Source organism: Crocodylus siamensis, chromosome 1 (genome assembly GCF_052110815.1).
Source record: "Crocodylus siamensis isolate JL-2025a chromosome 1, ASM5211081v1, whole genome shotgun sequence".
NCBI classification, from domain to species: domain Eukaryota; kingdom Metazoa; phylum Chordata; order Crocodylia; family Crocodylidae; genus Crocodylus; species Crocodylus siamensis.
In genome coordinates this window covers 213,739,197-213,752,292 of record NC_143395.1, presented here as the reverse complement: position 1 = coordinate 213,752,292, position 13,096 = coordinate 213,739,197, and the positions used below count along the sequence as shown (strand labels likewise).

Below are 13,096 nucleotides of genomic sequence, written 5' to 3'. Positions count from 1 at the left end.
ATGTGTAGTCACTGGAGTACCTTTTCAGCCCTTTTCCTGACTTCACCTTGGAAGTGCTACAGACAGTACTGGTCGTGTTAAATATCTTCTACCAGTGGGTGAAGGGCTGGTGCAGTGGTGCCAGTTCTAGTTGGTTAAGTCACCCTCTGATGTAGCTCTAGAGTTTGGAAGGGTTTGAATTCAGACAGGTGTTCTCAAGAGCCCAAAAGTTAATGTCAGCCAGTTGCTTTTCTATAGTGGAGTACTCTAACATTTTGACTACCAAATCTGAGGCAGCTAGGTGAGGTGCCACCAGAGCTCAAGCAAACTCTGACAGAAGATTTAGTGGAATTGGATGCTGTGGTTCTGTTTGCTTTTGGTGGTGGGGGCCTTCTGCTCCTCAAAAGCAGGAAGTTCTGTCTCAATCAAGTTTACAGTTAAAATGACCTGTTTGATTCCAAGCTGTTCCTGCGTGTTTATTTCGGATAGAAATGGTAGCCAAGATCACTGCTTTGGATTTAACATGTCCACGGGGACACAACCATTTCTCTGGTTATCGTTGCTTCTGTCACTTCCCTGTATATTCTGTGACTTCTGCAATGTGGTGTTTTGGGGCTAAATTTGTGTGTTTGGCCATGACTGTTTACAGCCTGCTTACTCAGCAGTCTCGTGTCTCATGACATTTTATCACGTTTTGTTTCAGAGGAGAAACCAGAACGGTGGATGCCATTGTGAGCTTCTTGCTAACTGCTTCTCCTGAATAATCATTTTTCATTTTCTGCACAGTCCACAACTCAGTCACATTTTGGCAGCTGCTTAATGAGGGGTAGGAGTAGGGAAAGAATCCTTTTGGACTTTCTACTTAATCTGTCTTGAGTCATTTAATCCCAACTTTCCATTTTCCCATAAGTTTATGGCTAGATCATGAAATGAGATCAGAGAAGTAAGGGTAGTGTTTTATATCATGAATATGTTGCATAGTAAGTAACTCTTAGCCTAGTTTGGTTCAGTGGGAGGGATTTCATTACCTACTTTCTGAAAGATTAGCTGTTTATAGTCCACATTACACACATACTTGCAGAGTGGGGTGAAAAAAGGAGATCACCTGTTAAGATGAATTTTAGCCCTTTCAGAAGTGGCTGAGTTGCTTAATTTTTCAGGTTTTTAAAAAGCAGCCGTTAACTGTAAAACTAATCTGTCTTTCTTTTCTTGCATTCTGTGTACTATCTTTAACTACCAGAGAATTCAGGTATTAATGGATGTTCTTAACTGTGGTGTGTAAGAATAACTAGAGTGCATTGACAGCCAGTTCTTTAACATAATTTGTAAATGATCTAGACATTCCACAGACATATGCTGTAGCACAGGGTGGCCAACCTGGAGCACAGCAGCCTGTGTGTGGCACGTGGCAGGTCAGGAAGGGAACAGATAGCACAGCAGCAAATATAGGAAGAAGCAGAAAGCAAAGCAGCAGTTCAGGCAAGGAGCACAGAACTGAGAGCAGAAATCAAAGTAGAAGATTGGGCAGGGGATTAGAGTGGCACTCAGAACGTGGCTTAATTGGTGGCATGCTAAAAAGATTAGTCTCTGTTGTTCTAGGACAGTGGCACTCAACCTTTTGGCCCCACAGCCCAGGATCCCTCTGTCTGGATCGAGTCCTGGGGTCAGCATTTCCCCTTTCCACTCCCTGCACACTAGGATTGGGTCCTGAGGGCTAAGGACACCCCATGGGTTCATAGATTTGGCAAGCAGGGGAGCAGTGCCATTGCTCCCCTGCTGCCAAACTTCTGGACCCATGTGGAGTCCTGCAGGTTGGATGACATGACACTGAGGGCTGTATCTAACCCATGGGCTGGTGGTTGAGCATCCCTGTTTTAGGAAATACATTTGACTAGTAGCCTACTGAATAGCATGTAGTTGTGTCCAAGAACAAGTTTGCTTATTGTCCGTTAACTCATGCAGATTGTCACTGGAAAAAGAGTATCAGTCAAAACAATCTTTCTTCAATTTGTGGTACAGTGGGAATTACGTAGGCTAATGTCTAGTTTAAGGGAAATTCTCATGTCAGTCTTTAGTGTCTCAGCTCTTCTCTAAGAATTTAAATACTCATCCTTTATCACACATTCAAAACAACTATGCTTTCCTCAAGCTTTATAAAATGACTGAACTTGGAAAGTTGTTTGAGTCCAATATAGGCCACATGGGTGCCCCTTGCTTTGCTTAAATGCAGTTTTTACAGTACTCTGAAAACAAAGCTAAGAGTTGAAAGCATTAAATGCGCCTATAAAAACAGCATCACCTGTGTAGTGGTATTAGCATGATGATGGCTGCTTTGGGATTGGTCGTTCTTGAAATCTATCCAGGAAGTCTTGCACTCTGTAGAACATTGTGAGCACTGTGGCTAGGTTGTATAAGGAAAAACGTGAAGTGCTGTTAACACTTCCATGAAGCCAATGTGGTAGTTAAGCATGTTTTTACATAAGATTTTTGGGGCTCTTTAAACAAAATGCAGTGCTCTGTTAGAACAAAACTGAATTCTCTCACATCAGTACAGCTGGCTTCAGAAGCTTGACTCCTCTCAAAACACATGTATGGTATGGTCCCAGACATAGCAAGTGTGCTCCCATAGCAGGATGTAATTGTGGGACTGACAGTCCATTAAAAAGTCTCTCATGTTCTGGCAAGCTCACAGGAGGACAGAGCCCAGTTGGTGAGCAATATTGCTGTTGAGATGGGTAGTTCCCAAAACTGTTTGCTTTCTTTGTTTTGTTTCTAGTTCACAGTAGTTTTTTGACAATGTGGCAATCACTTCCTTTTTTGCATCTCCAGGGACCTACTGTCAGCATTGTTAGGCTTTGAGGCTGAACCTGAATCTTTCAATCCTTCAGCCAGGTAGCACAGCAGCAAATATAGGAAGAAGCAGAAAGCAAAGGAAATTTCATTCCATACTAATGTACTGTGCTTCTTGAGAAAAAACAAAATATAATTGTTCTGTTAGCTTCTCTGTAGTCTTTGCTCAATATCTGTTCTATCTCTATAAATTAAGAATGCAATGGAGAAGTGTTTAATTTTAAAATGTAACTAAATAAGTTGCACAAATTTACCTTTTTCTTTATTAATCTTGCTATCTTACTTCCCCCTTGCATCCCTGTTTCTTCAGTACCGGTGCTTGTTAGACAAAACATGATCTTGCCTCATTCCCATATGTACTACTTACTGCCTTGCTTCTGACATAGCATTCTTCCAGGAACACAACATGTTGAACCATGTATACCCTTTCCTAGACTGTAAGTGGCTCCTGACAGTTTTGTCACATTGGTAGGAGTGGCTTTTATATACAGATGGTGGTGCAGTTTTCAGAGTGTTTTGGTATGTGTAAAGGCAGGGGTGTCAAGCTCATTTATTTCTTGGGCCAGATTGGGTCCATGGACTCCCTCCCCGCCCCCCCCCCCCCCCCCCCAAATGCCAGATCTAGTGCCCATGGCACCCACCCTAGGATCTGTACATGCAAGGAGTGAGCAGTGTGGGTCCCAAACTAGCTGGTATGGGGATGCTGTGTGCTATATGAGTCCTGGACTGGCTAGAATGGGCATCGTGAGACACATCCCATGACCTACATGTGGAACTGATCCATTGCATGCTGCATGGGTCTGCTCAGACCCAGGAAAAGTACTGAGAACCAAGTGGCAAGTCTCCACAGGCCAGCTGCATTTTTTTGACACCCCTGATATAAGGGATTGCTTATTTACTGTGTCAAAATATGGTGGCCTAATTAAGCTTGTTTGTGTATGAAGTCATAAAATTAGAATGCTTCTTTCAGATTCCCTCCACTATTTTATGACCTTGCGTATAGGCCTGAGTGTACTGTATTATTGACCAAAAAAAAATGTATTCCAATTAAATTATATCATGTGCCATGAAACCCAATTTAAAGATGTGGAGCTTAAAATTAATCCTAACAGTAAGGAACATGTCCTGAGTATGAGATCTGTCACCACAGTTCCAAATCCAGCTAGTATTGATCTACTTCTTTTTTTCAAGAAGTTGAAGTGAATTGAATAGACTTTTAATAAATCTTAAATGGAGGTGCTCTTTATGAACATTAAAGATCCCATAGCCAGTCTTCAGAAGAGAAGAGGCTTGCTCTAGTACAATTTGGCTATATGATTTCCTTTCTCCTTCTTTAGTGTGCAGCATGTTTTGTCCCAGTTCTTATATCTTTTGTCTCTGCAATCCATTCCTGTAAGTGGATGCATTTCAGCTGTAAAGTGTTTCCATTATAGATTTTGCACACTGTTTTGGGTTCCTTGTATGTGAAGTCAATGGATATTTTTGCTGGAAACATGAATATAAATGTTGGGGAAAATTTGATATTAATTCCAGTTTGGCCACTATATTCTCTGTGGTCAAATTTATGTAAAAGAGCCATATGATTGTTCAGAGCTCCAGTATTAAACTGGAGATAATAGGCCTGTTGAAAGTCTCTGGGAAATTTGGTTTTTTAACAACAAAACAGTGGGTTCAAGTTGGCATTTTTGGAGGCTCCAAGTTTAACATAACTCTTAAAACAATAAATTCATGTCTTACTAAGCATTGGTATACTTGATTCTTGACCAAATAACAAATGGCTAAATCCAAGATTAGTTTTGCTTGGTATCGAATGCTGTCAAAACTGAGTCTCTTTGAAATTAATATTATGCACAAATCAGCTTGCTGAACTCCAGAAAATTCCTTTTAAAAATAAGCCATTAATAAAAGTAAGGCTTTTGATAATTGCTAGAAGCCACCTATATACAGAATTAATGCCAGTTTACTCCATAATGCAACACCTGTTCTTCGCGGAACGTGGAGGTGCTAGTAGGTCATGATCAAGGATCCTGGCTTTCTCTGTTTAAAAACCCCAAATTTGCTGATTATGACTAATTGCAAATTCTGATTTCAAAAAAATAAATATGCAGAATCCCCATTTTGCCTCATTTAATTCTAAATACCTATATATTTTGGCGTTTTGATATTTGATCTGTCTTTTTTTTTAATTATGGAAAATCAGACCTCCCTACCCTCTTCTCTCACCAAGACACAGGTCCAACTGCAGCCCCATTGCTTTGTGACACTGAGCAGCCCTGATATGCTGGTGCCCTGCCCCATGCCCATGCTGTTGTCCATCACTCCCAACCCACAGCCCTACCCCACCCGCAACTTCCCAGTGTGTGGGGAAGGGGGAATGTTGGCATAGATGACACAAGGTGGCAGGGAAGGTACAGGTGATGCATGGGGGGATGAAGCGGGCATGTCCTGTCCCATTCTCCGCCCCCCCCTGCTCACTTCTGTGCCTACAGCAGGGTTTGGGGCTGCAGCCATGCTGGACCAGCCCAGCCCAGAGCATGGGACCTGGCACAGGAGGGAGTGCTTTGCCATCATGGCTGCCAAGGTGAAGTGCCCCTTCCTGCCCAGCAGCAGCAGGGAGCACAACTCCATGCCACTGTGCCTGACTATGGTGATGTGGCACTCCCCTTCTGGGTCCAGGCAGCTGGGCCACAGAGGCAGCTCCTGCCCAGATCTGGTCCAGGCTAGCTGCAGCCCTGCATCATGCTGTGGGTGTAGAAATATAGGGGATAGCCTCCCTCCACCCTCTCCATGTGTTGCCTGTGTGCCCTGCCCCCATAGGCTTACCTTGAGGGACCTGCTCTCCACCATCCTGCTTGGCTGCCATATGCATGTATGTGTGTGTGTGTGCACATGTACCTGACATCCCCTGCCCCCTGTGTCCTGTTCCCCTGAGCCCCAAGCAGCCACTTGCAGGCTGGAACTCTGCCAGCCTGCAACGGGAAACCCATGGTTTCCTGGGGTTTTTCTTCTGTAAAAGAAAAAAATTAGCATTTTCCCACATTTCCAAGACGAACAGAAAACCCAGACCCTTGGTCATCACACACAACCACTGGATTCAGTTCTTGAGTTCTTAATAGTGTCTGTGGACTAAACTCATCTGCCTGCTGAAACTGTGCAGTAGTTTTAATTTTTGGTTAGGGTCAGGAGTTCATTTTTAGCCTGGCAAACAAAAAACCATTTCTGGAGCCATCCAGTCCTGAGTGCTGATCTGTAACTGTAACCTAAACTTGCTGAGTTAAAGATGGAGAGCTGTCTCAGACTTTCTTAAGAAGTCCCAATCTGTTTTTCAGGCATGCAGAGGTGATGAAGAAAATAATTGAAACAGTCGCAGAAGGTGGGGGAGAACTTGGAGTTCACATGTATCCTTTCCAAGTACATGTATGCTGCCTGTCTCAAAAGTTTCTTGCAGTTCTAAAACAAATTTGTCCTAGTCCATTTTTAAATCTTTATTTTGCAGGTGATGTGTGAGGCCTACTACAGTTGCTCTACATTTGAGGTTGGGCTTCAGGGTGTGCACTCTTTCTAATGTGCAGGGGCTAGAGAAGAGTATGCATGTGAACAATAGTCGGGGAGGCACTGAGGTCCCAGAGGGGAAGGGAGTTGGCTGTCCAAGAACAGTGGGTTGTTCCTTGAGGAGACGATCCTCCAGGCCCAAAGGGAAGTAATCCTAACATGAATCAAAGGGAGCAGGAGGGGTCAAAAGCCCCTGTGGCTCACCAAAAGCACATGGGAATGTCTCCTGGCTAAAAGGGAGGCTCACACCCAATGGAAGGGAGGGGCCATCACCAGGGAGGACTATACCTTGGTTGCTCGAGGCTGCAGGGGGGTGGTCAGGAAGGCCAGGGCGGAGGTGGAACCTGGGACTAGCGACTTGGATTAAGGACAACAAGAACTCCTTTTTTAAATACATAGGGGGTAAAAATAAGGTACCAGGTAATGTAGGGGTTCTGCAGGATATGCTAGGAAATCTGGTCATCACACCAGACAACAAAGCTAACTTATTTAACAACTTCTTTGCCTCCGTTTTCCTGAGCAGGGACTGGGTCACCCCCATCACCGGGACCCCTGTAGGCCCCAGGGGGGGCGCACCCAGGCCAAGGGTCAGTGAGGACCTAGTCAGGGAACTTCTGGAGGGACTGGATGTATTTCAATCAGCTGGTCTGGACAACCTCCACCCCAGAGTGCTGAGGGAATTAACTGAGGTCATTGTGGGACCCCTGGCACAGCTTTACGAGCACTCGTGGTGTTCTGGTGTGGTGCCAGAGGACTGGAAGAGGGCCAATGTGGTTCATTCCCATTTTTGAAAAAGGGAGGAAGAAAGACCCAGGAAACTATAGGCCAATTACCTCGATCCTGGGCAAGCTTTTTGAGAGAATTATCCTGGCGCATGTCCACAAGGGGCCAGCAGGGGAGGTTATGCTTGCGGGTGACCAACGCAGGTTCATTAGAGGCAGGTCCTGTCAGACCAATATGGTGCCTTCTACGACCAGGTCATCAAATCCCTAGATGCAGGAGTAGCAGTGGACATAGTCTTTCTGGACTTTCGGAAGGCCTTCGACACTGTCTCTCACCCCGTTCTCATTAAAAACTGGGGGACTGTGGTGTCGACACCCACGCAGTCAATTAGGTCGCCTACTGGCTGGAGGGCCGCACCCAAAGAGTGCTGATGGATGGGTCATTTTCGATCTGGAGGGATGTGGGTTCCCCAGGGCTCGGTCCTCGGGCCTGCACTGTTCAACATATTCAGTGATTTGGACGAGGGGGTAAAAAGCACCGTGTTCAAATTCACAGACGACCCTAAAATGTGGGGGGATGTGAGCACGTTAGAAGCAAGGAATAGGCTACACTCAGACCTAGACAGGTTACAGGGGTAGGCGGACGAGGATAGGATGGGATTCAACACGGACAAGTGCAAGGTGATGCACCTGGGGAGGAAGAACCAGCAGCATACCTACAGGCTGGGGAACTCCCTTCTTATCGGTGCAGAGGCAGAAAAGGATCTTGGAGTCATTATTGATGCCAAGGTGAACATGGACCAACAGTATGGGGACACAGTCAGGAAGGCCAACTGCACCTTGACATGCATCCACAGATGCATCTCGAGCTGGTCCATGGAGGTGATCCTCCCCCTCTTTGCGGCACTGGTCAGGCTGCAGCTGGAGTACTGCGTCCAGTTATGGACGCTGCACTTCAAGAGGGATGTGGACAACATGGAGAAGGTCCAGAGGAGGGCCACTCGCATGATCAGGGGGCAGCAGGGCAGGCCCTACGAGGAGAAGCTATGGGACCTGAACCTGTTCAGCCTCCACAAGAGAAGGCTGAAGGGGAATCTAGTGGCTGTTTACAAACTAGTCAGGCGGGACCAGCAGGCACTGGGGAAGTCCCTGTTCCCCCAAGCACTGCCAGGAATGACAAGAAATAACATTCACAAGCTGGCAGAGCTTCAGACAAGACATCAGGAGGCGCTACTTCACAGTCAGTGTGGCTAGGGTCTGGAACCAGCTTCCAAGGGAAGTGGTGCTGGCTCTTACCCTGGGGGTCTTTAAGAGGAGGCTGGATGAACGCCTTGCTGGGGTCATCTGACCCCAGTACTCTTTCCTGCCATAGCAGGGGGTTGGACTTAATGATCTGCTCAGGTCCTTTCTAACCCTACTAACTATGAAACTATGAAATAATTTTATGCTAGTTCATAGAATGTGCAGCTGACTGACAGAACAGTGAGAATGACTAGAAAAGTGGTGTGAATGCAAGGCAATGCCCTATGTAGACAAGAAATCTTCAATAGTTACGGAACTTTTTTTCAGTTAGGAATTCGACTTTCAGAGTGCCATTTGGCACATTCCCCCCCACCCCCTTTTTAGCGGTTTTTTGACACTGGGATCTCTTGGGGTCAGAAAACCCACTCTGTGCTACAAAGTAGCAGCATGCAGAATATCTGAATGTGTGTTGTTGTGCCACTGCAGATGGGTCTGTGGCACCATGTACCATATGTTGCCACTTGCCTGCATGAGCCCATTAAGTCTTCAAATTATTCTATCAGTTGCTTTTACTGATAAAGTGGGCCAGGGAAAAGAGGGTTATGGGAATGACCTCTCTTTATCCTGTAGGGTGCAGAGCTGATGCAGGGGCACAGACTAATCCCGTCAATATTGTCAACAATGTGGATGTGGGAGCAGAGCTTCCAGTAGCAGCTCCTAGGATAGAAAGCTGCTGAAGAGACTATGGGCATACATGAGATCACTAGAACAGCAGGAGCCTAAATTTGCTCAGTCCTCTCAGCAAATAAGCAAGGAAGATCTCTTTTGTCTTAAGGGTTTTAATGTTGGATGAGATATATGTTCCTTTCTCTTGTCCCACTAATCAGTGGGAACCATGACTTCACATGTATTGATTCAGCCTCAAACTAATGTGGGTTGGCATCTTGCCACTCTGCCAAGTCATGCCTTCAGAAGGGTCTGTGCAGATTCCTTAATCTTTTGAACCCCTTTGAAGGTGGTACTATCCATGTCTGTCAGATTGGGGTTAGGTCATACAGATTGGAGCTGGAGTCTAATTGAAAGCAAAGACAGCCTCCCCCCCTCTTAATCTGGTTTTATGTATGGATAGTGTAAGGCTTTCTTTATACAAACTAGATGTGGATTGGACAAATGATTTGGTGTCTAAACTTTAAACTGAAAAGTCATTTATAGAAAGCAACTCTAAGCTCATGCAGTGTAGCTTTAAACAAAACGTCTTTATTGTTTAACAGGGTTAATGTGAAAATAAAGCACTGAATTAAACTCAAAGTAGCCTCAAAACAATCTTGTCATCTGAACGTTTGGACAAATATGACCCTAAATTATCAAATTACTCTATTGTTTTATCCCTTTTAAGGAAGATACAGCACAGATTAGTCTAATGCTGCTACTCTAATTAGTCTTATTACTACTTCTCTCTGTGTGAAATACTGAATAGGTTCAGGTGTTTTTGCAGTACTCTTACTGAAATACCCAGCAGTCTTCCTTAACTACAGTTTCCAGGTACCTTCTTATATTCTTGAAATTTGTACAAGCAGTCATTCCAACAATAGAATATGACTTCACAAGACACTTTACAATGTAATTATAAGATTGCTGAAATGTTCTATGGTGATTATCAATCTGGATTTTTTTTAAAGAAAATAGCCCCCATATGCAACTTACTCACCATTGTACACAGTTTCTGTAACATTAAACTTTTATCGAGTTTATGCATCAAAATAATGTTCCAGTACCAGCCTTTTTAACAAAGAATTTTGTGTGTAAAATAAACACTTTCATTCCTGTACTTGCAATATGTCTAGAAGTGTTTTTTCTTGTATCATAGGATTAACTCAGGGCTATAACCTCTTTTCCTGTATATGACTTCCTTATTTACAACCAGGTTTTTTCATGCTGTTATTGCTTTCAAAATGTAAGGTCAACACATGTCCCAGTATGGGTTGACCAGTCTTTCATTTATTTCTACAAATAGTTGTAATATTTTTTTATTCAACTTTACTTTTACTTCGGTCAATGCATGTAACCAGCACACATGTTTTGGAAGGTTATATTAAAAGTGTAGGTATCAAAAGAAACATTTGAAATTTGACACAGGCATTCATGTACCAACTCGGGCATGGAAACTCGGGCTGCTGGAGACTTGCAATGAATATAGCTGAGAGGGGAGAGTAAAGATAACTATTCCTGACCAAATCCTGGACTAATATTTTTCTGCTGTTTTTATGAACTTGTGATTAGCTAACAATATTTGTACACTTCTCTCTAGCAGGAAGTCTGACGAGCTGTGTCTTATAGGTGTTACTAATGAGAATTTTTAATTCAGTAATTTGTTCTTGCAACTTCCACTTCTCCAGTTCCTTCAGCACCAACTGAAAAACGTCAACTGACAATATACTCCAATATTCTTCTTACACCTAAGCCATGCCGTCTTCTGGCTAGAAGAGAGGTCCCCTGAAGTACTTCTGCACACTGAGATGAATCCAGGAAAGCCAGCTGTGACAGGATATTTAAAATTCTTTCCCCCTAGAAAGGATTTTAGGGATGGTAGTATTTTCATCAGTACCTCCACTTGCAGACGTTGGAGTCTTGTAACAAAAGTTACATCCTTCTAGCTCAGGGCTAGTAGTTAGGGACTCTGTAAAAGCAGTGAGATTCAGGCCCTGAAGCTTTCTCCTGGGCATAGAATGGAAGACTGGTGGTAACACTTGATCTTGTAATGGCCTTATTTCTGATCCCAGTAAAAAATAAAATAAATTAGTTCATCTACTGCACTTTTATTTTCTTGGGATCTGTCACCAGTACAGTCACTGCTAGCTATGCAGTTGCAGTAACACAGAACACTGCCCAGACTGTTCAAGCCATTCCTGAAGCTGGATAAATACTTGCACAGTTAGCTTATGCTGTGCTGCATTAGTTCTAGCTTCCCATACCATCTGTGCACCTCGATAGAGATACCAGATTCTCTAGTCATTGCTTCTTCCTTCTGTCTGAGAATTCCTGCTGAGATCACTCCTATAATGTGTTCTAGGGGTTTTTGGGGGGCTTTTGTTGCTCTAATTTAGTCTTTGTGCACACAACATCTTAAGTTTCTGATGGTTGTAGTAATACGCAGCTGGGACCCAGGACTCCTGCCCATGAGTCGTGCTTATTATGCTGCAAGGGAGACCAGAAGGAAGTCCTGATTCTGTTGAAGGCAATGAGTCTTGCTACTGTCCACAGTGGACTTTCATGCAGGAAATTTGGATATTGTGTAAGATAAGCAATCTTACAAAAGCTGGAATACAGAGCAGCATACAACCCCCCTAATCTGGACAATACACCAGTTCTCAGTGTAGGTCGAGCATTTTAAAAAATTGTGAACAGAAAAACAACAGAAATTCCCAGTTATAAATCTTCATTAAGGCACAGGGAAGGGAAAAAATACATATCCGTGACTTCTAAGTTACCAGTTACACATCATTAATCTTGAAATGTAAGAGTTAAGTTTAAGACCCAAACGTTTTAGAAGGAATGAAAACAGAATTAAAGCATCTGTTCAGCCTTTTTCCCCCTTATTGTTTTGTCTTATCTAGTGACAACTAAGCAATGTGATCTGATGGATGACTCTGAAAACTAAAATACCTTTTTAGGCATGCAGCCATATGGAATTTATAGGAAAAGATACAATTTCTAAATGTCTGATTAGTCCACTACATACCAAGTACAGAGTTTTCTTGTTCTACCAGCAAAGAATGTGTCTGTGTAAATCTATACTCATTAAGCTAGGAATGAGATGGATTTAGAACCTGTAAATGCATTAAGCCTTGTTCCACACTGTGTTGCCCCTGTGGAGCTGTGTACACCAACAGAGAGGTTGAAGAGCTGCTCTTAATTGCTGGGTTTTTATGCTGGCATAAATGACTGTACACATGATGCTGTCTGCTTTCGTTGTGCAGCCATGCAGTGTATTCTAAACTCACCTGCCATTAAATGGATGAGTGAGACCCTACTCAAACTTCTTTTTCTGATATTTTTCTTTCCAAAAGGCAACTTTATGGGTTTACAACTTGTTTGCTATCCACAGTGTTTTCCTGCCCTTTGATTTTTAAATGTGAGTGATCTGTTTTAAACTTGCTTCCAAAAGGAGCCATTTCAGTCTCAGGGAAAGGCCTTTTAGCCTCTTGTTTTTCTTGCCACTTAAGAAATCCACATTTGCTTTTTTCAAGGCATCCAGTTTGCCTGGTAAGTGCTTGGTAGGCTGGCTCTTCCTTATGTACATTAGAAACCAAGTATTTGTTGTCGCTAAATAATTAACCCCTTTCTGTTTCTCAACAAGTCCTTTTCACTCTAACCAGGGCATGCTTGCTGGACACACATTGTATGCTGTTTTCTGGGCATATGCTGGTCAAGCAAGGAATTGCTATAACAAGAATCCAAACAGTGACTTTCAGCCAGGGTGCCATCTAACATATGATTTACAAAATAAATCCAGAGATTTCAAATGGGAATCCAACATGTCGAAAACATTCTGTTCTGTTGTGGTCTTTCTGAGTTCTTTGCAACAGAGGAATTGCTGTGTTTTTCTGTAATCTAAGAGTGAAAGCTAAAAGTTGGCATTTTCCAGGGTTACCTTGAGTCTAATGAGGCTGAGAACTACTGTGATAGACACACATAAAAAGTGCAAACCTGAATCTTATATATGTGACTTAGTGGAACTACATTGTGCTTAC

The 13,096-nt window shown here is 43.4% G+C and overlaps 1 protein-coding gene across 2 annotated transcripts in view; it reads left to right on the top strand.

Annotated features, from left to right (window-relative positions):
* Nucleotides 1-10,180, top strand: part of ATG3 (autophagy related 3) — a 41,117-nt gene extending 30,937 nt beyond the window's left edge. For both annotated transcript variants that reach the window (XM_090056321.1, XM_090056330.1), the window contains exons 11-12: nucleotides 6,159-6,227; nucleotides 9,888-10,180. In XM_090056321.1, the coding sequence (XP_089912447.1) occupies nucleotides 6,159-6,227; nucleotides 9,888-9,969 (151 nt within the window). In that variant the 3' untranslated portion in view covers nucleotides 9,970-10,180. The remainder of the gene's footprint in view (nucleotides 1-6,158; nucleotides 6,228-9,887) is intronic.
* Nucleotides 10,181-13,096: the final 2,916 nt, after the last annotated feature.